Here is a 26,861-nt window from a genome sequence, read left to right on the forward strand (position 1 = left end):
GCCTCTTCAGAAAGCTCCCATATACTTTGAAAAAGTCACTTGCCTTCTCGATGATTGGGCCAACAGCAAAGCAGCTTTCCAGGGCTTCTAAAGAACTCACAACCAGCCTAGGGAGACAGAAAAGCTGGCTTGAGTACAACAACAACCCTTCTCTCCAGTTGTGCTTTAGCCTGTGCAAACTATAGACGGAGGGACCTTGGGGACAGCTAATGAATGCCAAATACAAAATCAAAGCACAATAAGACCTGCCACAGGCACCATGCATATCGTTTCCTTGTGTTACAGGCCAGAAGAAACCTGGCTCCTGCTTGGAGATCAACCTGAGGCCATGTTCATAATCCGGAACTGAAAGACAGGGCTTTTCTTCCTCAAAGCGGATAAGTGTGCTTCCTTCTGCTGCCTGTGGCAGGGATCACTGAGAGGGGCTTAACAGTCTTGCTGCAATGGGACCCGAAGCTCAGGTGCCCATACGGAGGTAGGCAAAGGGATACACAAAGGGAAAGGTTAAAGCCATCTTCTTACACTGGGAAGGTAAAGGTAGTATTTTATTCACACCTCCATGAAAACGCACAAAGGCACTTCCTAGGAGTCCCTAAGTACGGGGAGAGAACGAACGGCGTTTTCAGGAGCATGCCAACTGCCAACATTCAAAGGGTGCAACGAAGCACCTTTAGAAAACGGAGCCATTTTCTCCTGGGAAAAAGGAAACCCAACTGTGGAAGGGTACCCAGCAACATGCTCCCCAGGGCTTATTCCTGTGAGTTTAATGGAGCCTGGTGAAAAGACCGACATTCTGATGCTGAGGCTCCGGGCAGACAGGGAAAGGTATAGAGAAGGTAGCTGGAGGGGAAAAGGTCAAGGGGTAGAGGAAGGCAACAAAGAGCCGGGGAAGAGGGACCCGAGGTGTAAAACGCAGTTGGACAGAACAAGTTGTCCGCTGGCTTGTCAGACACTAGGGCTCTCCCGCTGTCCTACGGCCCGCCCCCGCCCCCTGCTCGCCCCCTGCTCACCCACTGCGGAGAAGGAGCGGAGAGGAGCGGGGTACGGAAGAGCACACTAAAAGGTTCTGGAGAGGCCAACACCAAGTGTGCACGCACAACCCTCCACACACTCCACTCTTACACGGGATAGCTTGGCAGCCATGCAAGGACCGGAACAGAAAGAAGCAGGAGGACTCTTCCACAGAAGCAGGATCAACGCAAAGCCACACCATTGGTTACTGCTCTCTGGCACACACTCACCCGTGCAGAGAAAAGAAAGAGGGCATACTAACCGGTCCAGCTTGGTTAGGGACTCAGTTTCAGAACTTGGGGGAGAAGCAAAGGAAAAAAAAAAAAAGGAAAAAAATGTGAAGCTCAGAGAAACCTGGAAACACATCCTAAGCAAACAATATAAGAATAGGGGAGGGGGGAAAAAAAAAAAAACAAAGAGAAAGAGAGAGAAAAGGGAGTGGGGAGGCTGGTGGTGGGAGGCAATGATTCCAAGCCAGGCTATTCTTTCCGACTTACGATGTAAGAAACTCAGCGTCTTACATCATGAGTCACTTGTCTACCGCGGCAAACCAGCGGCCCCTAGCACAAAGAAGCCAAGCGCAATGCTTAAGAAGGCCACTGGGGGGAGCGCCAGGAGGCTGTGAACTCCGCCGCAGGTGCAGCAGACCGCCCCTTGCCAGCAGCGCCATTACCACATAAGTTGGCTGCTGCGGAGAAAGAGAAGACGATGAAATCGGAATGAACCGGAAGATCTTCCCCTATAATGTCAGCAAGACTGGACCCACGTCTCTAACACTGGCTTAAGCATCTTCTACTCAGCAGTCTCTCTGGCTACTCCAAAGGGCACCTGAGCATTAAGAGAAGGCACAGAAGCCCCCCCAGGCAGACTGGAGCCAGACGGCCCTGAGCAGGTTTCCAGGCTCCGTTGGTACGCTAAGGGGGCACAGGGCTGTGTAACAACCTGAAACTCGCAGGCTGGACCCGGTAGTTCTGAGAGACTCTCTCGGGACAGGCTGTGCCGGGAGAGGGAAAAGTGGTGAGGACCGGAACCAACCCCTGCCGGTGCCGGTACCTCTCCAGGACAGTTCCACTGGTGGTGGCAGGGGCTGCAGAGTCACTGTCTCCAGTGCCATTGCTCTGGTTCAGGTTCGAAGGACAGATGTTGCTGACGGAGGCAGAAGGGAACTCTTCCGGGGGCTCGTCAGGCCAGCCGAACTGCTCCTTAGTCTTGCCATATATCTTCACAGCATCGATCATGGTGACACCTGCTGGATCCACCGAGGCCCCGACTGCAACAAGTAAGAGAAGCCTCTGGAACGCACATTCTCTAAAGGGCTAACGTGACCACCTCGCCTCCCAAGACCTGACAAGGCAGCAAATCCCATTGATTTTTGGTACGGAAGAACGCTGTCTCCTGAGACTTGAACAGCACCTTAACCCTGAGGAGACGGTGATGAAGCATGAAGCAGCCCCTCCATGTGACCGAAGGCCTAGAAGTCCACTTCTCAGAAGAGCCCCTGGGAAGCACCGCGGGAATCCTCTGGTGCTATAGGGATTCCAGCATCTGCCGCCCTCCACCTGCAGGGAGCTCTAAGCGCTCCCTTGGTTCAAAGCGCAGGTTGTCATCGTTCATACCGATATCAACTATCTCTAGGAGCAAGAGGGGCCAGTAAATGGCACAGAAAAGTGCTAGACTTGTGAAAAGCTCACGGATTTGTACTCTGAGAGTTTAAAGTATTTGACAGCACAAGGCCAGGCATCTGTGCTTTAAGAGAGCCCGGTGAGGGTGCCTGGCTAGCTCAGTCAGTGAAGCACACAGCTCTTGATCTCAGGGCTGTGGGTTTGAGCCCCATGCTGGGTATAGAGATTACTTGATAAAATCTTAAGAAAGGAAGGGAGGGAGGGAGGAAGGGAGGGAGGAAGGAAGGTAGGAAGGAAGGAAAAGAAAGGGAGAAAGAAAAGAAAGAAGAACGAACGAACAAACCTGGGGATTGTGTGTTCATCTTGCCTCCTCTCTGCCCACCCATGCAGGCAGCCGTTCCAGCAAGGCTGAGCCAGTCCCAACAGAAGCTAACCCTCCCCATTCTCGTACATCCCTCTCCACCCCCTTGCCTCCTTTCCACTTCCAGTGAAGCTCAGGGTTTCAGGATGGCAGAGACCACTGAGAAGCAGAGAGCAGAGGGTTCCCAGAATACTAGAGAGCCACAGAGAAGTGGCCCCCAAGTCAGCAGCCAAGTGAGAAGGGGGGGCCGTGCCAGGAGCTGGCGACTCACTGAAGAGGTTCAGCTTCTTGTCAGCCTGCAGGGCTTCTTCTCTGGTGAAGGGGAAGTCAAACCAGCGCGAGCGACTCAGGTTAAGCTGCATGGTTCTGCCGAAAATCTCAATGTATGATGGGGCCCGTTCGATGGCCTGGGTCCCGATCTGGATCCGCATGCCTGTCATCACCATAGTGCTGTTGTTATTGCTGATTTCAATGGTGAAGCCGCCAGGCTAGAGGGAGGAAAGGCGCACATCAGAGAACGAACACGAGTTCTTGGGGGCAAACGTATAACCCTTCACCTACAGGTGCCAAAGCATGCGACCCCAGATGAGTCCTTTATCCTTCTAACGCCTTGGTAATGACTTGCTTACTTCCAAGGATAGAAAAATAGAAGCAAGGGAGTGGACAGTCTCCAACTGCAGGCTACTTTCTCATCACTAACCACCTCCTGCTGCCCTCTGCACAGAGACCCCGTGGCTAACGTTGGAACGGGAACCCTTCTGTGTGGAAGTGAAAATAGCCATTTATTCCAGGGACCACGTAACTGGAATCAAGGGTGACTGTAAGCATATATTTTACACTCGCATCCTAAGAGAGGGTGTGTCTTTGAACCACACTGTTTATGAGGTCCTTCCACCCGGGCACTGTACTCAGCCTAGCACGGTCCTCACCTTGGTGTTGGCCACATACATGCCGGTGGAATTCAGCCGGTGCTTTATCTGCTGCGCATTGTAGACCTGTAGGAGGTCGTTACCACCAAACTCCACATCTGTCAGCTGCTGGTTGTGTTCAAAGAAGTCGATGGGGAAGGTCACCTGGCTGGACGTGCGGGTCGCTGTGGGGAGCAGCACCAGCGTGTGAGAGCATCAGTGCACGCTCCCACCTCTGCACCCCCTCCATGAGTAAAGCCCCTCCTAGGCTGACTCCACACTCCAACACTCCAATCAATCTCTGCAGGACACCCGGGATCACGACGTGTGCCTCAGTACGATGCCTGCACAGGGCTAGCTGTCCAACAGTCGTCACCCCTGACCACAACACAACCCGGCGGGACAAAGAAGTTGCGTGTGGTATGGAGTACAGCTAGTAGCAACAGGCTCCCCTCGTGACTGGTTTATTTAAAGTAAACATGAGGCGCCTGGGTGGGCTCAGTCGGTTAAGCATCCGACTGTGGCTCAGGTCGTGATCTCACAGTTGGGGAGTTCGAGCCCCGCATTGGGCTCTGCTGTTGGTTCGGATCCTGGAGCCTGCTTTGGATTCTGTGTCTCCCTCTCTCTCTGCCCCTCTCCTACTCACGCTCTGTATCTCTTTGTCTCTCAAGAAATGAATAAACGTTAAAAACTAATAACAAATTAATTAATTAATTAAATTGAAAATAATAATAAAAAAAATAAAGCAAACAATAGAAACTACTTCTTTACAGGAGAATGAGCTGCGTCGTCATCTCAAACATGGACTCTAGAACAAATTTCGGTAGCTCTGCTTAACCGGAGTCACTCACTCTGAGTTTGAGCCTTCACACCCTCAAGAGTCCTCTATCAGTCAGGAGTGAGACTCCCGGCTCAGAGATCTAGGACGGATTCGTCACCGCTTGGTAAGAAACGGACCAACGGAAGCAATCTATCCTCCATCAGTTCCACCCTCCACCTCACATCAGGCAGGCCATGTTCCCAAACCCAGAGGAAAAGCTCTCCAACAAGGTCCACAGGATCATTCTTTACCAGGCACCTAAGAAGGCTGGCCTGAAGTGGAGAGCCAGGGAATGCTTGCCAGCTGCACGATGGGTCTCTAAAAGCCACAAAGAACACCGGTGGCCCTAAGACACTTTATCCTGCCTTTGGGAAATCAGCTAGCACCTATCTCTACCTTCATAGAACAGACAAGCGGAACAGTCACCATTTCCCCACGGATATTTATTGCGGTCTGTTTCGGGGCTCGTCTAGAACACTGCCAACCCCATTCCCCCACCAGTCTTTCCAGGAGGGGCCTTACTAATGGTAGCAGTCTTGCGCTTTCGCACAGGCTTCATGATGCTGACGACACTGCTGGGCTGCAGGGACGGCTGGAGCCAGTAGGAGGTGTTCTCCACGTTGGCCATGTAAATGCGCAGGCTGCCGTCCTCACACAGCAGGATCATGGTGGTCCGCTGCTGCTCGTTGCAGGCCGTGTGCCGAATGGCAACCATGTCTTGGATCTGGCGGAGGGAACAAAGGAGGGTGTGAGTTCCCACAGCTATAGATCAGAACCTACGGAAAAAAGGCAGAGAAGCAACTAGCTTTTGGGGGTGCGGAAGAGTAACAGTCATTTGGGGGTGCAGAAGAGTAACAAAGAAAAGGCATCTAGGAGAAAATGGGTGAAAATTCTTTGATAAACCGCTTCTACTGCAAGAGCCGGGGAAGTGACACAATATACAAATACAGAAACAGAAAATGAGACCAGGTTCACAGCCAAGTGGTGGAAGAATCTGGCACTGACCTTTGCTTTAGCAGGAAGAGTCTTAATCTCTTGGATAAGGAAAGTGTCTGGCTTCACCATAACTACCAGGGGCACACCTGTGGTTTGCTGGACACAACACACCAAGCCAGGGTGGTTCATCACCTCAGACCACTGGCAGAGGGCAGGAGACGTCTTACTGCCACCATTGGAACTGCAGATGACAAAACCGGCCAGTCAGGGTACCAATCCTGACTTCCTTCTCTTGATTTATAGGCCATACTGACTAAATACCTGATTCCCAGAGCAATGTATTTGTCCAGGGACTCAAATTACCCACGAGCCTCAGTTTTATTCGAGCCATGTATATACTCTCATATACCCAACGGTGTACCTCCAGCAGGAGTCCTGATTTAAAAATCTCCCCTGCTAGGTTCCACTGTCTGAGGGAAGAGGTGGCCCCTGTGCCTAGAGGCTGTCAACTGCATAGGCCATGGAGCTGCCTAAGGCATGATCCTTGGTCCTAGTAAGAATCTCCAAGTACATCAAGTTCTGTGTGAATGGCATCCATCTGCCTTCACCTCCAACCAGCTAATGTTTCACAAAACAGAGGACAGAAATGGTGCCTATGGCACTTCAATGGCTCTTCAAGGGCAGGCAGGAAAGACAGAGCCTAAGCCTCTTCTCCCTGCTCTCTAAATAAACACTTGCCACCTTACGCACACCTCTATCATCAGGACACCTCACGCAAGCCTCTACGCCCTGAACCCCAACCATACTCCCACTGCTGACATCATGTTCTGTTTACTGATCAGTAACTACCCCAGCAAGGAAACTTAAAGGGCATTCTGGCAGCATGGGTGTCTGGAAGCAACTTACATTCCCGTTTCAAAACTTAGTCATCACAGATTTGCTGCCTCGACTACAGCTTTTCCCTTCTGAGTGACAGCGGTCCCCAAACTTCTTCTCATAGCTTGGGGTCTGCGTGGCAGAGGACAGAGCATGCCAACAGCCACCCTGCCAACACTAGGTGCCTCTTGCTCACAAAAGGGAAAGGCTTGCAGGAGGAAAGTAAGTTTCACCAGATCCCCAGCAGATGCCAGTACTGGGCCAGGGGAAGCTGAACACAAAGGGCTCCTTCCCACCTTTTGATGTTGATGGAGAAGAGCTGCAACACCTCCAGAGTCGTCCTGCTGATGGTAGCTGCAAACGATTTGCCTTGACAATAGCTGAAGAACAACATCTGCAGCACATGGGAGTAGTAGACGGACACACCACCACCGGCCACCTGGCTGTTACTGTCCTGTCAGGGCGAAGACACACAACACCTGCATTAACCTCTCATGGTGCCTCAGGGACCAGCATCCAGCTCTGCTGGTTACTAGCTTTAAATCATGATCACAGGTTCTCGTAATCTGAGTCCCTTGGGTAAATCTCAGCAGTACCACGAGAATCATGGAACTTCACGTTGAATCAGTTTGGTCCTAAAGGACAAGAGTTTCCGCTATTGGGGAAAAGGAGGCAAGAGGGAAAAGAACAACAGAGAAGCTGCTAGGCTAGCTAGATCTGGAAGAGGAGAGAGCAACATCCGCCCGAACCTTCAGGTCCTCATGGTTGATTTCCAGCACGTTGGTGACGTAGAAGGGGCCCTGCTGCGCACTACTGGCCTCTTCCATGAGCTGGGTATAGATGTAACCAGCTGAAGACATTATAACAATGATGTTCTTTCCCTCCTCATTGAAGAGGAAGGTAACATCTCTTATCTTGGAGCTCGGTAGGAGAAAGTAGAAGGTGGGGCTCAAGGCATCGACAGACAGGTCGTAAATCTGCAGGACAGAAAGAAGGAAGATCAAATAAGGGAGGTCTATTTCAGCCCACCCCCAAATTATCCTGGAGAATCCAAAGACCTGCCGTTGGCAAGTAATGAGCATTCATTCTCCATCCCACAAGCATCTGTGTCAGGCACAGAACACACAAAGACAAACATCTTTCTACTCTCCCTCAGGGAATGACCAGGGAGAGACACATATCTACAAATTTTGTGATAAATACAGTAATAGTCACGCACTTGGTATAGGAGAAGAACCAGAATCGGTATCATAAAGCCTACAGATGGAAAGCTCTAGCTCAGCATCATAACAAAAGGCAACACAATGTTAGGGTCGCTCACCTTTAATTTCTGGGAGAAGCTAGCACATAATGGAGATCAGACATTCTGGATTTAAAAACCAAACCATTCTAGGACCACATCATCAACGAGCACTAACTATACCTTGACAAAGTCCGCAGTGACGATAGCTAACTCTGTCTGTGAACCAGGTAACCACACAGCTTTAATGATGAAGTTGCCCGTTGCCAACTGGGGGTGTAGCACCAAGTGATCCGAAACAGAGCCTGAGCTACTGAATGTCAGCACATGGCAGTCCTAGAGAGGGTTTAGGGAACAGACTGGTTAGAAGATGGTGGGAAGTAGGCTAACTCAAGTCTTCCCTAACGTTCCCTGTCTTCAGGTAGGGATATATTCAGGTTTCGAAATGCACAAAAATCATTTCCGATACAAGAGAAATCTGAAAGATATTCAGGAAAAGATTTCTTCTACATTTGAAAGGCTTTTAAGTGTTAACCTTTTTTTTTTTTTTTTTTTTTTTAAAGGGCTCTCCCGCGCCAAACAGGAGAGTTCTTTTTAGTTTTATTTACTTGGTGAGCAAGCGTGCACGCCGGAGGGGCAGAGAGAAAGGAAGAAAGAGAGAGAATCCCAAATAGGCTCCACATCATCAGCACAGAGCCCGACGTGGGGTTCAGTCCCACAAACTGTGAGATCATGACCTGAGCCTAGATCAAGAGCTAAACGCTCAACTGACCAAGCCACGCGGGTAACCCTAGGTTTTAATCTTGACAGTGAGTATGAGAAAGCGGTACTGACAACAGGGGAGAGAAGAGGAGTGGGATCCATAGCACGAAGTGGTCGAACCTGGACCCGATTCTTACCTTGAGCCCACAAACGGCAAGGTAGTCCTCCTTACAGGGATTGCCAGTGAGGCTCAGCACAGTAAAGGGGACAGGGGCGGAAGCCAGGCGGGTCAGAGTCAACTTCCTTTTGCTGGAATCTGCTTGCTTCAGGAGTGCAGAGAGCTGCAGAACGGTGATCTGCAAGGGAACAATCGCCAATGTATTCTTACCCCTGTCCTCTTAGAGGACGGAGAGCCCGATAAAAGCTCCTTCGATGGGTACCGGTCCGCAGTTAAGTGTCTCAGGAGAAGCCTACACCAGTATCAGCTTCTCCTTCTCTGGGATGATATGGGATGCCCTTCCTTGCCTCCTTCCAGTGATAACAGAAGAGAAGAGCAAAGAAACCAACTCCTCTTCGTATATTCGGGTCATGAAAAGAATTAACCACTTCCTACATACTAGCATCCTTTCTAGTTTTCTAAACAAGTTTGGGGTGTGTTGTTTTTTTTTTTTTTTTTTTTTTTTTTTTTTTAAGTATTTTAGAGGGAACTTACAGACTATTCGGATTTCCAGTTTTTCACTTAAGTTAAAACAACTTTTCTGGTGATGAAGAAGCCAGAATACCAAAAAAAAAAACAAAAAACAAAAAACGCTGAGTTTGAGTTAAGATACCTACTACCCTTCCAACTTCTAATTTGTTCTATAAAACGACATAAACTTCCCTGTGTCGTCAGTGGGCCAGGAGGGCAGGCAAGAACTAAATAAAGAACACTGACTCTCTTCCCATGAAGACCTTTATCTCTTGGTTTGTGCCCTCCCTCCAGCAGGACCATACCAAGCCAAGAACAGGAGCCACGCTGGCCTAGGTAACAGCTAGTCATTACCTTTCTCTGAGAACTTGAAGGGTAGGTTTTGACAGGGAAACTACTCATCAGAAACAGCATCTCTGTTCTAGTCGTACTGCTTCTAAGTCTGATCAACGAACTCAGGGTTCGTGCTGATTGAGCTCTGTCCCCTAAAACACTACCGGACCCCAAAAGACTTTTTCCCAGATTGCCAATCGGAACATTTCCCAGAGGGCCAATTGGAGCAATCTGTTTTGCTTAAGCACTTAAGACAAACATGACCTAAAATGAGCGGGAAGGAACAGGAAACTCACCTTGCCTTTCTCATGGCTGACAGCCAAATGCTGGCGGCGCCCATGTGGGGAGGAGAGCACGCACATAGCCACCCGCCGGAGCACGTGGGCACTGATGAGCTGTCGAATAGTCTGGCCCTGGTCTCCACTGTAATTCATCCGAACGTTCTCAAAGGCGCCTTCCTGGGAGCCTAAGGTGGGAACCTGGCAGAGAAGGAAGCAGTAGTAAGGCAAAGAGATCAAATGGATTCACCCGCTATTCACGTGACCGAGTAACTGCACAATGCAGTCACTCAAAACTAGCGGGTTCCAGGCTCTAAGCTATGGACAAAATTATTGCCAATCCAGTAAGAACAAGACACTGAATGTTTCATAAGGCTAAATTTAATTAATACAAAATACTGCCTTCCAAAAATGTTAAAATCCCCCCCCCTTTTTTTTTAAGTCAAAGGGTGGTGATAACGGATGAAATGTTTTTCATTGCTCTAACCTGGGAAAACTGGGTCAGCAACTTTATAGATCACCAACACAAACCCAATACTTTTTAACTTCACCTTTATTAGCTGAAAGTCTAAAAACCACTAGTGTAAAACTGACTCATTTTTAATAAGATACCAGAATATATGTGTATATATACCTGTGTGTATTTCCAAATGACTTGCGAGATCTATTCCTAGACCTCATTCATTTGTACGTTTCCCTTTCGAAAGCACACTTTACGCCGTTTTCATTACGTTACGCTGCTACTAAAGAGAACACGCAGAACACGCCAGAAATCCTAGACTCAGTGCTGAGCAGGTTTTAAAGTGGATAATAACTTACAACTTATAAGCCATTTCATATAAAGAAATAGAATTGCCTAAAGGGCTAGAAGCAGAAGATGACAAACACTATTTATGCAAGCCAGCAGAACCTTAGGGGAGAAAAGGTTTTCTACTTTGTTATACGGAAGAAACTTCTAACTACTATAATTGCCCCCAAATGTTATTCCTCATATCTTGGAGTTGATACATTTTTTTTTTAATTTTGTTTTTAATCTTTATTTATTTTTGAGAAAGAGAGAGAAAGCAAGGGAGCAACAGAGAGAGAAGGAGACACAGGATCCAAAGGAGGCTCCAGGCTCTGAGCTGTCAGCACAGAGCCCGACGAGGGGCTCGAACTCACGGACCATGAGACCATGACCTGAGCCGAAGTCGGACGGTCAACCGACTGAGCCACCGAGGCACTCCCAAGTTTTTTTTTTTTTTTTTTTTTTTTAAAAGACACACTTCACACGCCGATCTCCACACTGGATGGCTGGGGACTGACTGTCCTAAGGGCACTTCTGAGAGTCCCCGGCATACCATGGCACGTCTGTAAATGTGCTGCTCTGGACACACTCACCATCAGCTGGTCTGTCATCTCAACCACCTTGTCCACTGTATGCAGCTCCCGGAGGGCTTGCTGAGCCCGGCTGCTGCTCCCCACCGCTGAAGCCTGCTGAAAGTTGGTCTGAATGGCATCCATGAGGAAACTGAGCATGTCTAACACGAGAGGAGCGAAGGAGAAATTGGCCTGAGAAAAATCCAAATACACAAGTGAAAAAAAAAAAAACAAAAAAAACACACACAGAAAAATAATGGGTCATACTCATCATAATAATCTTGCCAGTAACTACCTCCAGAATCTAGAATCCAATTTCCTCACTTCCGATTCCATCTTCCAGCCATCTCTCTCTCTCTCTCTCTCTCTCTCTGATACTGGATTTGTGCTACAAACTCTAGAGCCATCTTTCTAAACCAGGAGTCCCGTGTATACACCCTAATGCTAGAATGCATTCATCACCTATGATATCTTCTCTCTGGTACGTCTAGAATCGTTCTAGTTACATGCCATCCCTGAGAAAACTTAAGAAAATAATCACTTAAATCACTTTCTGTATGCTCTGCTTCGGATGAGGAACCCTGGCCAAGAAAAGTGCTCTCGAGTATTACCCAACTAAAATTCACCCTCCCCCACACCCCCACGGTACCCCTCAGTCCTTAAATCCCTCCCTGTGAGGCAGGGGCTGACGACACGTCCTACTCACGCCTGTCCTGTGAAAATGAGTAAACTCAGAGAAAGGAGAAAGCAATTGTCGGCCCCACCAGGGAGCTGCCCGGCTTGCTCACGAACCCACCTGCCAGGCTCCGCACTCCGCCCACCGCACCGGGCACCACCAGATCCCCACCTGGTTCTGCAGCTCCTCCCGGCAGCCCTCCACCGTGCGGCACAGGCTACTCTTCTTGGGCTTGTCTTCGTCAGCAACCTTTCCGTCGCTGATGGTGACTTTGGCCTTGTCGGCCGGGGAGGTGCTGGTGTGGCGCACCAGACTCTCTGAAACCCTGGGCTCACTCTGAAACGCTGACTCCTTCATGGTGGAGCTCATGCCACTGCTGGGAGTCCGCTTCACCAGCGCCTGGGGACAGAAAACGTCAGAGGTTCTGAGCTCTACCCACAGAGCCGAAACACTGCTGAAGACCTTGGAGGAAAATCTGGACCCGGGGGAGAAATCGGCTAACCATTTAAATGATAACCAGATGCCTGAATTCTCTTCTTCACCTAATATCTAACATCCAGCTGACAGGTATCCACCTAACTGGGTCCCTAACCCACTCACAGCAACAGGTCTCGGTTACAACTTCTGAAACTGTGGCAGGTCTTTGGGAAAAACCGCAAGCTGTTTAAGGACACTGCAAGGTCTAACGTTCTGAGCGAAGTGCTTAGGCCATGATCAGTGACAGAAGCAGAACATACTCCTAGACCTGGGCCACCGTGAAGGTGACATGGGAATTACCCAGTCTGGCGTCAGCATTCCCGTGTCACTAACACGTCACCCTTTGTAGCCCAGCGAATGTTCCAAACTCTCACCAAACAGCTGCCATCTTCCTTGGCTCCACAGTCACAGAAGAAGGACCCATACTTGGCATAGGAAATCTCATGATCCTTGTGGCACACCTTGGCACACACCGTGCACACACCCACCCCGTCAACCATTTTGCAGGTGTGACAGTGGTACCTGCAAAGAACAAGAACCGGCAAATGAGCCCAGCAGTCCCAAGGCCAAGGCCCCGCAAATCCTCACCTTCTGAAAAAAAGAACCACTCTTACCAATGCTGGTTCATGAATTCTTTCTGAGTGATCGTGAAAGTGCAGAGTTTATTGCAAAGAGAATCTTCATCCTTCAAAGATAATAAATCTTTTTAATCAGAAATATACTCTTCCACACAGGCCCCCACAGAAATACATCCTATGGAGAATAAATGGTCCATTCAGAAATGACCAGTAAAATCTACCCCTGGAAATAATCTACAGCCTATAAATGTGCTACAATTCTGGGTGAGAGCTTATAGTTTTGTGGTTAGAAAAAAAATAAATAAATCTTATGTTTTCTGTCCAAGTGAGCTCACACCATCCCCATGAGGAATTCGTCTCTAAGACTGCAGTTAGGATACAAAAATTGAACGACTACAGGATAAGTGACTCTGGATGGAAGAAACCATGTGCTTGTTAAATAGTCTTTTCCCCAAGAGATTAGATGCCTCCAGCCTGCTCTGCAGACTAGAAAATCAGTCTGGCGTTAGTCATGTAAACTGGGAGAAAGCAGGCAGGAGCAGGAGAGTTTTGAAGCTCACAGGGGCCAGAAAAGAAGGCCAAAAGCTTATTTAGCATGAGCTTTGTCAGTGCCCGTCACTGTTGTTAACCTTACAGGGTGACCTGGATGGTTACGTGGTACTTACTGAATCCTCAGCCTGAGAGTCCTCCTCTTCCACGGCCAACTCCTCCACCCAGTCTGAATCCACCTCAATGGCTCGCTCCTCCCCATCCACCGAGAGGTGACTTGGGCCTTGACCATTACTCTGGCTCAGGGCATTGGTGACATCAGCCAAGTAAGACATAATGTGGCATGTGCACTCCAGGACTATCACATGCTAGAAGAGAAGACCACTACCCCGTCACAGAAACTTCAGTTCTCCATACCCGATTCTCAGACTTCTCCCAATAAAGCCCGCAATCAGAGAAATGGTATAAAAGCAGACAAGAAAATCCACACGCTTCAATGATCTACTTCCTCACCTCTGAGCACTATGGCCACGTGTAGCCAGTCAATACACTGTACTGAATTAACGGGATTCACTCATCCTTAAGCACAAAGACAACCCTTTACAAATTATGAAATGAAGTAAAACTGTCATCAGGAAAATAGAAAAAGAGAAGAAAATGATACAGAGAAGAGACTGGTGGTTGCCAGAGTCAGGGGAGCGGTGGGTGGAGAATGGATGAATGAGGTTCAAAAGACACAAACTTCCGGTTATAAAATAAGTAAGTCACAGGGATGTAAATAAAGCACAGCATGGCGACTACAACTAACAATGTATGATGTGTTGACAGGTGCTCAGTGAGCAGATCTCTAAACTCCTTACGAGGAAAACACGTTTCAGAACTACATATGGAGACAGACAGCAACCAGCCTTATTGTGGGGATCACTCCACAACACGCCCAAACAGTGAATCCCCGTGCTGTGCACCTGAAACGGATACGGGGTTACCTGTCAAGTATACCTCAATTTAAATGAAGAAAGGAAAAACAGACTAGATTCAAAGTATGAATAGGCTCTCGCTGGCTTTCTCCCTACCATTAGCAATTTTTTCTAACCATTAGCGAAAGACTTTTAAGTGAAAGCAGTAAGAGAGGAACAGCTTCGGAAATGAAGCCACAAGTTTTCCAGCAAACAGCTGCCAGCAGCTCGTGCTTGCCTGAGGACCCAGCAGCCTGGCATCAAGGCCTCAGACTTCTGAGCTCTTCACTCTGCAGCGACGGTTCAGACTCAGAGGAGAAAGACGAGCAAGAAAGGCTGAAATTACTGAAATTTAAATCGTCTCATTACCGAGAAATAAACAGCGCTATGCTGCTGGGTCTCAGAGGCCGGTTACCCGCTCTCGGTGACCTATGGCAGGTCCGTGGTGGGGCAGGCGAACAACTGAACGTGGACTTTGGTCAGTTCCAAACCCTTCTCAGAGATGCCCTGAACCTTCGGGTAAATTAAACTATTCTAGCAACTGGACTAGAGCTGAGAAGGCAGTCTGTAACCGCACAGAACACCTACTCAGAGCACACAGCTCCAGTTCCACAGCACACCAATAGCTAAAAATAGCAAGAATCCACCAGGTTTTATGAAGGATTCAGTTGGATACTGTTTCCCATATTAGTTCCCTCCTATCATTCCTCGTCACTCAGCAAAGGCCCAAGGGCACACAGTTCAGAATTATACACTCCCAGGGCTTTGAAATTGTAGGCAGGCTGGCCAGGGACACAAGCCAGTAAGAAGCAGAGCCTTCTATGTGACCACAAAGGTAAGGATCATCACTCGCCGACTGCTGTCTCTCTGCATTTTGCTTACCTTTCCGTGCATTACATTGGCATTCAGTTTTTCGACCACATTCTTCTGTGACAGGTATTTCTTGCTGTCCCAAAGGGGAAAGAAAAGGGGATGGGGGGGGAGACACAAAATCATCCAAGGAACCAAAGAAAAGGAAGTAGCTTCATGAATCCTGCATCAGTTTGTAGACACTGGGAAGCCAAAGCATTCTCAGAAAAACGCTGAGGTTTGGGGTGCTCCAGTCTTCTCACTGACACTTATCACTTTCCCTAAGACTTCCCCCAGGGGTAACGAACAGGAAACCCTACCAGGGATATGACAAAGATTCAGTCTAAAGTGAACAGTTGCAGTCGGTTGAGCGTCCGACTTCGGCTCAGGTCATGATCTCATAGCTCCTAAGTTCAAGCCCCATGTCGGGCTCTGTGCTGACAGCTCAGAGCTTGAAGTCTGCTTCAGATTCTGTGTCTCCCTTTCTCTCTGCCCCTCCCCCGCTCACGCTGGTCTCTCTCTCTCTCTCTCTCTCTCTCTCTAACTCTTTCTCAAAAATAAACATTAAAAAACAAAAAAAGCTTAGGAGCTGATGGATTTAAAAAAAAAAGTGAACAGTTACAGGCTACTCCCTCGATCCCCAATAAAAATGTAGACTCAAGTTTCTTTTTATACTCACTGCAAGCTACAAAGAAAATACCTTGCAATTAATGATCTATTCCCCCCTTTCTCTAAGAGTGATGGGCTCCTCCAAATTCATCATCTTACCATCTACTCAGCCAGTCCACAGCAGCATTGTGAAGCTGAAGATGGCCAGCACCTTGACCTGCACTGGCCAGGGTGGCCATCACAACCATGAGTTCAGGGAAACCAGTCCCATCACCGTTGGCCAACATCTCTGTCGCCATGGGGATCAGGGTGCCCAGAAGCACAGCACACACACCTTCCCCAACTTGGCTGGTAGAAAAGAAATAGCAAATTAGTTAAATAAAACAACAGGAGTCTGACTGTACTTCTCAATTTGTAAGAGTCATTAAGAGACATTGCAAATTAAACATTAAATACGTGACTCTCTCCCCCTTGCCATATACATGCACCCAGTTTCGGACTTTGGCTAGTAGAGCACAAAACATTCGCCTATGCGATAAATGACAGGCCAAGTCACTGCAAAAGTTTTTCCACGGGAAAAACCAAGGAGTTCCACTAGATTCCTTAAGTCTAGTGAGGGGAGCTGTGGAATCGTTCAAAACGTTAAGGACCAATGCCTGAAGGAAAGAAAGTAACAAATACTCTCAGCGTTCATCTGGGGCTCTTCTCGACACCTGACCTAAATGCACGTGTTCTACCTGTTTTCCCGAACAATGTAAGTAGTCAGTAACTGCAAGAGCTGCCGGTTCTCCTGAATCACATCCAGCTGATCAGAATCTTTGGGGGGTGACGCAGTCATGCGCGTGAGCCAGGCCTGGAGACGCACAGGTTCCACACACGCCAGCTGCGCCAGAGAGCCACAGAGGTGCAGAAGGCTCGGGTTAGGGTTCTTCTCAGCTAGGGACAGACCGAGAGACTCCGGTCAGTGAAGGAAGGCGGGGAAAAGGGGGAGAAGCGCAGACTGTGAGCCAGGAAAGAGGGAAGGAAAGGCTTCGAGCAAGTTTTCAACTTCCTTCCACACTTTCTCAGAGGGATTCTCTGCACTTGTTATGCGGTGCTTACACTCAGGCAGAAGATAGGCACAGTATTAGCCGGACATCAAAGTTCCCATAAGAAGATTACCAAAAGCTGTCACTCACTCAGCTGGAAGAGTTTGGTGAAGAATCTCAGAACCCGGTTGCAGAATTTAGCAGACAGGTTCTCATTGGCTGTTGCCATCATGATCTGCACCAGTTCCCCACTGGGAGGCAGAAGGGGGGAAAAATGGAAGAATCACATTAAGCCTCACATAAAAGGCATCCGCTTCTATGTCTTCACGATGTCATCTCTCCCAGGGGAACTGGCCACTTGCCAATGAACCACACTAGGTGTTCATGAAGTCAACCCCCTCATCAATAACCTGAAGGAGTCAGCAATGAATCTAAGTCCTCCCCACAGTACAGACACTGAAGCAGGCCTTGGGTGCTCCCTGAGAAGAAATACCTACTACTTTCAGAAGGCATTCAAAAACTGTTCACTGAGGAAAACAAAATACAGCTCACCTGTCAGAGAAAAATTCCTCCATGGCTTTACGAGCCTGGCTGCTTTCCAGCTGCTTTTCCAAATACTGGAGACATTCCTCCAAGATGGATTCATCCAGTCCACTGAGAAGCACAAAGAAAAGTCAACTACCAGAAATAAAATGTGTCAATGCCTTCCTAATATTTTTAAAAACCCAAAGTTTATCACTAAACCTTAAGGGCAATATTCTGGGGTTTTTTCCCCCAAAACTTATTAGCATAAAGCCTGGCTGTGCAGTAGGAACTCGGTGCATGTTTAACAAGTTGAATTATAATAAAACTAAAAAGTTAATAAAACCTGAGATAACAGATGTACTCAATCTCTAAGAGTCCAAAGAAATCATTGCTGCTGTTTTAAATTATAAGGAAGAAAGGAAGGAAGAAAGGAAAGGAGAAGAGGGAAAAAGGGAGGAGAGGGAAAAAGGGAGGAGAGGGAAAAAGGGAGGAGAGGGAAAAAGGGAGGGGAGGGAAAAAGGGAGGGGAGGGAAAAAGGGAGGGGAGGGAAAAAGGGAGGAGAGGGAAGAAGGCAGGAAAGGGAGGAAGGGAGGAGAGGGAAGAAGGGAGGGAAAAGAAAAAAAAAAAAAAAGGAGCCCTTGATGAAACCATGGATTCATCAACAACAAAAAGACCAGAAACCCCAGTACTGGACCCTTTATCTGTCCGCTTCTCAGTGGGACAAAACTGCAGCTTACTTTGCTGTTCCTCATGACTCATCTACATCACTAAGACCTAAACTACCAAAGTCAGACAATGGTGACAGACCACCTAATTCCACACCACCCATTTCCGAAAGAAGCAGGGTTACAAAAATATTAGAAATTTTATGAAGGTCCTTTGTACGGTTCATTGTATCTAATACAGTGCTTGATAAGCATCCATTCAATGACTTAAAGTTTCCAAATATGAACCATTTAAGCCTTCCATCTACTCAATGCTGATTCTTAAGAATTCATCATTAAGAGAAGACATATAAGCACAGAACTTTCAATTAAAAAGTACAAGTCATGAGTTAATGACATAAAGAAGCCAGTACATTTCACTGAAAACAGCAGGAGGTCACAGGAACCTGATGTCTGCTCAGATCAGGCTCACCTATTGGGATCTGCATGGTTGGCCAGAATGTTGTAACAACCAGTGATCAGTTTCTCATATACTCGAGCCAAGAACTCATCAGACTCCGCAGGGCCCAGGATGCGCTCCAAAGAGTTGCTACTGATCTCGGCGACGCTCTCAGTGCTCGACTCCAAAAGAAGGGGAAGCAGGGTCCGAATTACCTGTGGCGGGTTCATCTCATCGGACCAACTTCAAAGAAAATGGAACCATGTCAATGGATATACTCCCCCAAAATTAGCTGCAAAGGCAAGGACCGAGCAATTCAATCACTTATTAAGGGGTGAGAGCTTTTACCCCAGGCTTTTTTTCCCTTGGCAGTTATTTTTTTACATAGATGTAATCATACAACTTCAAAATTTTCTTTTTCGTTATTCTATCAAAAACAAAAATCATTTCCATGTAAAAAGCCCATTTATTAAAATGTTAAATAATGTAAGGTGTATTTTATAGAGTATTCAGAAAAGAAAATGAACTGAAACCTAAACTAGAAACCCAGACAACTCTTCTAGAACTACCAGGAATCCGGACCACGCTTAAGGCAATATGATACGGGACTTCACCTGTGACCTATGTACTGGAAGACAGAGCATGCCTCCACTGGCCTGTCCCAGCCCCACAATAGCAGAGTCTAACTCCCGTGATGATTCTGGAGACACGTGATTTGAAATACATCACTGCCACCTTCAAATTCCGACCCGAAGCACTTCAAAATTACAATATGATTTGAAGCCTGCATGGCCTCTTCTGCAGGAGGGGAGGAGGTATCCTGTTGCCTTTCACATGGCATTCTAGATGAATGTTCACACTCTATTCACTCTGAAACAATACTCTCTCTGCTATCAAAGCATGCAGGAAAAGCATCATTATACAGCCCTACATCCTGTCTTCCTTTAGCTACGACAGGACGCAGGCACAGCGAGCACCGAGGGCTGGGCAGTAGGTACTCACACAATAAGATCTCCAGTCAGCCTGACCAGGGAGAGAAGGGTGTGCTTCAGGGAAGCAGCCAGGGGCAGGCTTTGGCCACAAAGTGTCCCCAAGTGAGCAGCCTGCACAGCACTGATGTAACTCTCCGAAGGGATGGTGTCATTAGCAAAGGCATTGCGCTGGAAGGGAACAAAACAGACAAGAACAGAAAAAGCGTCTACCTATCTGGGATAAACTCTCGTGTGGGGGAAAAAAACCAACTGACATAAACTAAGACCTCCACCGAGGTTTCTAGACAACGGCTCTACTCAGTATATACTATTATCCATCCTGGAAAGCAACGTGGGGTGGAGCACTGAAAGCAGTTAACAAATTGTAGTGAGTACAGAGTTAACTTAAAATTTCAAAAGTTAAGTTAAAATGTTAGTACAAAGTTAAGATACCCAATACCAGGTTTCAAATCATTAGAATACATTATACTTCACATTAAGACTACTGTCTCTCATAATTAAGAAGGATCTGTATTTTGCAAAGCCCCAGAGCCTCCATTAAAATATCTTCACGATCCTTCTGCTATAGCTCCGGGTGATGTAAATAGGGGTCACAATTACAAAGCAGGACAACAAGATTATAATATTTGGCTTTTCCAAAGAACTGTGACAACGGAATTATCTGTTAATAGAGGTAATTTGATTAGAGCATCCACAAAGGTCAAGTAAATGGACAGAAGATTCTACAGTCTTCTAAGAGCCTAGAGAACCTAAAAGCTACTATATAAAATCATTACAAAAGGAGTAGGCGCCTGACATTTCTCCTAAAAAGAAAATGAAACAGTTTATATCTTCTGAGAATTCAGATGCTAGATCTTGTCAGCACTTTACACTTAATACGATTCATCTTCACATCCCAGTCTTAAGCAGACGAAAAAACACACTCATAGTAATAAGGTGGTCGTCCACTTAACAGGGTAACCCAGACTTCCTAACAAAACGACCACCTGGGTACCGCTTGGGTAATTCAAGGCTTTGATTATCGATTCAAACATCAATTATCATTAGCAAATATACTGCTGCATACCAAGACCTCGTGGCAGCTAGTTTCAGCCTAAGGAACAAGAACAGAACACAGAATAGCCGGTGCTCCACATTTCTATTCCCAGAACAGACACTCACCCAGGAGCCAATGTTGGGAAACTCGTTGGTGTTGATGTTATTCCAGGATTCACACACAGCCTGCACCCAGGATGGTAAATTCTGAACCAGTGTGGGACCTGGAGGCGACAGGAAGGATGAGAACTCATCACCAGAGGGAAAGAATGACACATAGTATTTTAAAGCCAAGCCCAAATGCAGAAAGAAACACCATTGCCCAAGCTGTCAAAATAATTACGAAGATCGCTTAGATGGGTGTTTCAATAGCAGTACTATGTCCAAGAGCTAACTAACTGCTTAATAGCTAACAATGTCGATTATAAGGTTTTCACTTCCCATCACATTCACTTTCTAATCTTGCAAATAAAGACGACAACTGAAAACAAGATGCGAAGTGGGGGCATGTCGCTACAAGTCAGGCTAAGACCGCTCTTCAGCCTCTGCTACACCCTCTGTGGACGGGCAGCACTCTGACCTCTTTTCTCCTTAAGACAAATCTGAAGACAGGGATTCTTAATCCACATCAAGAACAGTGTTTGATGAAGTAGTAGAATTTAATTTCTTCAAGTGAGACAGACTACCTGAACACTGAAAGGGCATTTAAAGCTTGCAATTCAGGAAAATACAAACGGCTATAAATTTAAAGGGTAACTACCGCCCTTCACTCCAGTCCTGCTCAAGTCCTTTTGCTTGCCATCCTACATTTCTACCAGATCATTCCTAAAAAAGGGAAGAGGTTTGCCCAGCACAAAGGGACAGCTTGCTAATCTTCCTGATCTCTATAAATGACAAATAGAACAGGGGCGCCTGGGTGGCTCAGTCCATTAAGTGTCTGATTCTTGGTTTCAGCTCAGATCATGATCTCATGGTCGTGAGTTTGAGCCCCGCATTGGGCTCTGTGCCAACAGTGTGGAGCCTGCTTGGGATTCATTCTCTCTCTCTCTCTCTGCCTCTCCCTGCTCATGCTGTCTCTCAAAATAAATCAATAAACTAAAAAAAAAAAAGAAAAAAGAAAACAAGAACAAAGATCTGTGCTAACAGCAACAGTTTAATGCTGTTGGTTTAATGATGTTGGTTTGGATCCCAGCCTCCACATATTGCAAGATGCAGGATTTCGGGCAAGTTAACTTCGAGGACTTAGTTTCCTAATGAGTAAAAGGGGACGGTAACACTTCACAGGGCTCCTGAGAGGACAGATAGACACAGACACACACACACACAGACACACACACACACACACACACACACACACACACACCTCTGTGTCTGACACACAAAGGCCCCAGTGAGTGGTAAATGTCAGCAGGCAGGCAGATAAATGGTAGTACTCATTCTCAATGGTATTAATAGCATTATACTATTACTCAATGGTAGTAATAGCATTTTCAAATTCACTTACCCAGAGTGTTGGCTTTGCACCTACTAGAGCCAATAGCCAAAACAGCAGCAAAGCCATGCAATTTCTCCTGGGATGGTTTTTCAGTGGATCCTTCTTCATTAAAGTTCTGTAGCAAATAGGCTCTGAAGAAAAAACAGGGGGCTACATGAAAACTGAAGTAATCTACTCCCATCATAGGAGAAACTACCCTAGACAAATTGAAATACCTGTTATCTCAGTTTCCTAATCTATTAAATATAGTTGAGAGTACCTACCCATTTCTAATCTCCTACAAATTCCAATGGGCAACTGTTTCCAAAGAATATCCCATCCTCTGAAATGTTCCCAAAACATAATTCCAGGACAGATGAGCTTGGCGAACATTGAACACTATCCACCCACCTCTCCCCGGCCTTGGAAGTTTGGCAATGTATATACTGAAGGCTCTGAGAAGTACGGTTGACCTTTGAATGACATTAAGTGTTAACTGCACAGGTACACTCACACGTGGATCTTTGTCGGTAAATACCGTACAGTACTGTAAACATATTCTGTCTTCCTTGTGGTTTTCGTATGATGTTATCTTTTTATGTTTTACAAATAGCTTACTTAATTGTAAGAATACAGGATATGATACCTTTGTATACAAGATACGCGCTAATCGATCGTTTTGATGTTACCAGTAAGGCCTCCGATCAACAGCAGGCTATTAGTAGTTATGTTTTGGGGAGTCAAAAGTTCTCTGCGGATTTCTAACTGCACAGGGGGATTGGTGCCCCTAACCCATGCTGTTCAAGGATCAACTATACTATACTTTCTCGAGAGCTGTTCAATTATATTTACTCAGCACTTCCCAAACTTACTTGCCAGGAACATTTATTAACAGTATACAAACTGTTGGCATTAATTAATGGGTCAGATTAGAGCCCACAAGCTCTCAGAGGGAAGTGACTTGGTCACCTTTGACCCTGCGATATCCCTGGTACCTAGATCAGTACTTGGCACAAGCAAGCACTCACATTTCCTACTCACGCTTATGGCTCATATATTGTCAAAAATTGTGCCTCTAGCAATAGTCTCTGCTCTACTTACTCCAAGACACTCACACCCAGACATTAGTTAAACTTTATAACAATCCGAGTCCCTTTCAGCACAAAAGTTCCAAAGAACAGGAGCTGAACAGTGAAATCCTACGGGCACCAGATAAAGTAAATGAGCATAAAGGGGCCCGGTGGGCAGAGCTACAAGGGGCAGCCACTCCTCAACTCCAGTGTGTTAATGTCACATGGGATGTCAAGCCCAGTTTTGCCAGCTCTTCCAATGTAAGAAAAGCCTGAAATCTTGTTTTGTGAACAAATTCCTAATTTTTATACACTGAAAACAAATTCCACAATATTTAAACATCCCACAGAACAAGTCTACAGGGCATGCAAATTGCAGTGTTTATTACTTAAGAAAGGACTGGATTTCAAAATACTCTCTAACTCATTAGGAAATTTTTTTCTCTAACTACCTACCATGAAATTCAAAAACATTTAAAGCTTTATCTTAGTAACAGAAATGACATGTCTGGAGAAATTGTGTTACCTTTCCTTATATCCTACAAGGTAAATGATACAAGACATTTAAAGATTTATAGAAATCAAACTTCTCAACTCTTCCTGAACTATTTGAAAATTCCCTCATCAGGCAGTCTACAAAGAGAGGGGGAAAAAAGAAAAAACCGAAGCTGACAAAAATAAAAATAAAAAATGTGTACAATTCTGAGTCCTTTGGGATCTGCACAGTGAACAGTACCTAGAACCACAAAGTCTAGGGGCACCTAAGTGGCTCAGGTGGTTAAGTGTCAGACTCTTACTAATTTCAGCTCAGGTCACGATCTCATGGTTCTTGGGTTCAAACCCCGCACTGGGCTCTACACTGACAGTGCAGAGCCTGCCTGGGATTCTCTCTCCCCTCCCTCTGCCCCTACAGCACTTGATCTCTCTCTCAAAATAAATAAATAAACTTAAAAAAAAAAAACACCGCTAAGTCCAATGTGAAGAATTTCCAGGCCTCTAAGGAAAGCAAACCACCGAAGGATCTAAATTCCCCATCTTGACATCTGTGGGCAGGCAGCCTGTCACACCTAATGAACGATGCATAGGTGTCGATGAGTTGTAGCGTGGCTGGAAGCAGGTTCTTGGTGACCTCAGATGACTTATGAGGATCAGTCTCAGCGGCCATCTTAGAAAAATGCTCATCCAGAGAGACCTGGACCTTCGAGATGGCAGCATCGAGGGTGTAGATGGACTGCAGGCTTGGAATTTCATGAAGTTGCAAGATGGTGGTACAGTCAATGCTACAGAATGATGAGATCTTTAAAGATACCCAAGATACTAATTAGTTGTGGGGAAAGACTGCAGCAGAAGCTAAATCCTGTCATTATGAACCCAAAACTAACGTACCTGTCGAGCAAAGTATTCCTCTACAATTTCAACGTCATACTTCACTGAGCTGCACTTGGTGGATGCCAGTTCTAAGAGAGAACTGGCATGTTCAGCCTTCATGCCCTGTTTGATAAGGTGATCCTATTTGGACAGCCAAGAAAACGTGTTCAGAAGGTTGACACAGACAGAATCTAAAGCTTTCATTACTCTTAAATTAACAAGTTCCCACAAGTACAGAGCACGGTGACTTTGGACAACCCTTTGGCAGCAAGGCCTGTGTCACACTGCGGTACCTTTATCCAGTTGACGTAGGAGCTGATGCGGAGACGGGAAGACCACCTCAGGGTGTGTAAGATGTCACATTCACTCATCTCAGGGGAATTCATGGCCAGCTGGTTCATGTAAGTCTTCGATGGTGGCAAAATCCCTAGGATCCTCCACAGTATCAAGAAGTAATACTGAAGGGCACAGGCCTCCTGGAAAAAGCAAAGAGCAATCACAGCAATAGCACTTGCTATCGCGTCATGAGCTCCCTGACAGTGAGAACTGTTCCAAATACAGCATTTTTTTTTTAATATTTATTTTTGAAAGCAGACCGAGACAGAGCTCAAGTTGGGGGGGGGGAGGGGGGGGGTGAGGCAGAGAGAGAGGGAGATCCAGAATCCCAAGCAGGCTCCAGGCTCCAGCTCCGAACTGTTAACACAAAGCCTGATGCAGGGCTCAAACTCACAAATGGTGAGACCATGACCAGAGCCGAAGCCGGATGCTCAACCCACTAAGCTACCCAGGCGCCCCCTGAATACATTTAGAGCAGACTGTGTAGAGTCCTGATTTTCAACTGAGATTTGGCTCTCAAGTCTGCTCCCCACATCTTTATAGAGAATACATCCAATAATAAAGCAGAACATGTTAGAACCCACATATAAATAATGTGCTCCACACTTGCACATCTCACAAGCCAAAATCACAGTTCTAAGACAACTTCGGCTCCCCAAGAATTACCAAGTAACCAAAAGAGAGCAGGACATTCTGCCTCGCAGGCCCACAATCAGGTGGCCCTTTCTGTGGCTCTAATTGTTGTCATAACTTCTAGAGGTACAGAGACACATTCACGGGACCACAGGAAAAGCTCCAGTGGGAGACTTTCAATGTGACCTATCAACCACCATTCGCTGAAGGTAAGAAACAGATAATTCAATAACTGATTAGACCCCAGAAAGAAATTTCTGGTAGAACAGCTACCAAATCATCAAACACAGCCCAAACTCTTCATCATCAGCCTGGGCTTCGGTGGTCTTACCAGGGCCGTTACGTTCTTATTTTCCTTCCTCCGGACTGTGTCAAGCTGGGATCCAGCAGCGAGCAGTGATGTCAGTGCCGTATAAAGCTCATCATATTTGACAAGCTTGGAGAAAAGAACATCGCACGCCTAATATCGAGAGAAAGAAAATCATTCTGTCCCATTTTTTGAAATATTTTTCCTCCAACCCATACACTACCATTTAACCTCAGAACTGACAAAACAGCTCATTCAAATTATAGTTATGAATTTCTCACTGCAGCAAGATTCCCACTCAGGGACCTCTCCCAGCTGATGGGTTATGGTGCGCACACAAGTGCAGGCTATAGAACGAGGCAACTATTTTTGTCCGTTAAAATATCGGCATGTGAACACGCCAACGAAGACGGGAAGAAGGGTCCCCTACAGCAAAAGTGGAGCCCAGCGAATAAATCTCAAAACAATATTTTCCTTCTAGAATAACCTCAAATCCTAATACAGGCCAAATTCCCTCATTACAAAAAGCAAGTGACTCCCTTTTCCCCTGCCAGACTGATTTTGGTGGAAACCATCTGACCCACATGTAAAATGGGGTTTTAAAATTCCTGGTACCACAGAATCAAGTCGGTTCAAATCATCCTCTGAGGCTTCTGGGGACAGGACACAGTAGAATCTGGGTTGTGGGACAGCATCTGAAAAACAATAAGCTCGTTAGAAGAATGGTTTCATTCTCGATTCTGCTTAGTAAGTATAAAATGTAAAAATTAAGAAAACCCTTTGGACACTTGAAAACACAAACAACCTTGGCACTACGGACTTTTGGACCAGATAATTCCTTGCTGAGGGAGGGCTATCCTGTGCACGACAGGATGTTTAGCACCCTTCCAGTTTTGACAACCAAATAGGTCTCCAGACATTGCCAACTGTCCCTTCTGGGCATGGGGCCCAAGCATCCCTAGTTAAGAACCACTGCTCTAGGAGGTAACAGAGGTGCTCTGCAAACACCAAGTTAATCATCAAAATTGGACCCACAGACTAACTGCATTAAACTTAAATGGCTGTCTCCCCAATATCAACAGGACTAACTACTAGGAGATCCCAATGACAGGATCTAAGGTTTGAGGAGTTTCCACAAACTCCACTCAACAGCTTACACTCCTCAGGAAGTGTGCAAACACAAACTAAAGATAAACACAAGAGGCACTTCATCAAAAGAAG

General features: G+C 46.5%; 1 protein-coding gene across 4 annotated transcripts in view; it reads right to left on the reverse strand.

Moving 5' to 3' along the window:
- UBR4 (ubiquitin protein ligase E3 component n-recognin 4) overlaps positions 1 to 26,861 on the reverse strand; it is a 131,679-nt gene that overhangs the window by 70,056 nt on the left and 34,762 nt on the right. For all 4 annotated transcript variants that reach the window (XM_042951688.1, XM_042951686.1, XM_042951687.1 and 1 more), the window contains exons 21-50: positions 26,256 to 26,335; positions 25,665 to 25,793; positions 24,658 to 24,840; positions 24,383 to 24,505; positions 24,064 to 24,293; positions 21,957 to 22,078; positions 20,579 to 20,676; positions 19,428 to 19,585; positions 18,459 to 18,668; positions 17,349 to 17,450; positions 16,947 to 17,047; positions 16,506 to 16,704; positions 15,928 to 16,116; positions 15,193 to 15,256; positions 13,531 to 13,722; positions 12,902 to 12,972; positions 12,662 to 12,809; positions 11,982 to 12,209; positions 11,156 to 11,326; positions 9,794 to 9,976; positions 8,674 to 8,832; positions 7,958 to 8,110; positions 7,284 to 7,511; positions 6,831 to 6,988; positions 5,728 to 5,899; positions 5,245 to 5,446; positions 3,924 to 4,087; positions 3,266 to 3,482; positions 2,065 to 2,281; positions 44 to 107 (exon numbers count right to left, since the gene is read on the reverse strand). In XM_042951688.1, the coding sequence (XP_042807622.1) occupies positions 44 to 107; positions 2,065 to 2,281; positions 3,266 to 3,482; positions 3,924 to 4,087; positions 5,245 to 5,446; positions 5,728 to 5,899; positions 6,831 to 6,988; positions 7,284 to 7,511; positions 7,958 to 8,110; positions 8,674 to 8,832; positions 9,794 to 9,976; positions 11,156 to 11,326; positions 11,982 to 12,209; positions 12,662 to 12,809; positions 12,902 to 12,972; positions 13,531 to 13,722; positions 15,193 to 15,256; positions 15,928 to 16,116; positions 16,506 to 16,704; positions 16,947 to 17,047; positions 17,349 to 17,450; positions 18,459 to 18,668; positions 19,428 to 19,585; positions 20,579 to 20,676; positions 21,957 to 22,078; positions 24,064 to 24,293; positions 24,383 to 24,505; positions 24,658 to 24,840; positions 25,665 to 25,793; positions 26,256 to 26,335 (4,715 nt within the window). The remainder of the gene's footprint in view (positions 1 to 43; positions 108 to 2,064; positions 2,282 to 3,265; positions 3,483 to 3,923; positions 4,088 to 5,244; positions 5,447 to 5,727; positions 5,900 to 6,830; positions 6,989 to 7,283; positions 7,512 to 7,957; positions 8,111 to 8,673; positions 8,833 to 9,793; positions 9,977 to 11,155; positions 11,327 to 11,981; positions 12,210 to 12,661; positions 12,810 to 12,901; positions 12,973 to 13,530; positions 13,723 to 15,192; positions 15,257 to 15,927; positions 16,117 to 16,505; positions 16,705 to 16,946; positions 17,048 to 17,348; positions 17,451 to 18,458; positions 18,669 to 19,427; positions 19,586 to 20,578; positions 20,677 to 21,956; positions 22,079 to 24,063; positions 24,294 to 24,382; positions 24,506 to 24,657; positions 24,841 to 25,664; positions 25,794 to 26,255; positions 26,336 to 26,861) is intronic.

This window comes from Panthera leo, chromosome C1 (genome assembly GCF_018350215.1).
Source record: "Panthera leo isolate Ple1 chromosome C1, P.leo_Ple1_pat1.1, whole genome shotgun sequence".
Taxonomy (NCBI): domain Eukaryota; kingdom Metazoa; phylum Chordata; class Mammalia; order Carnivora; family Felidae; genus Panthera; species Panthera leo.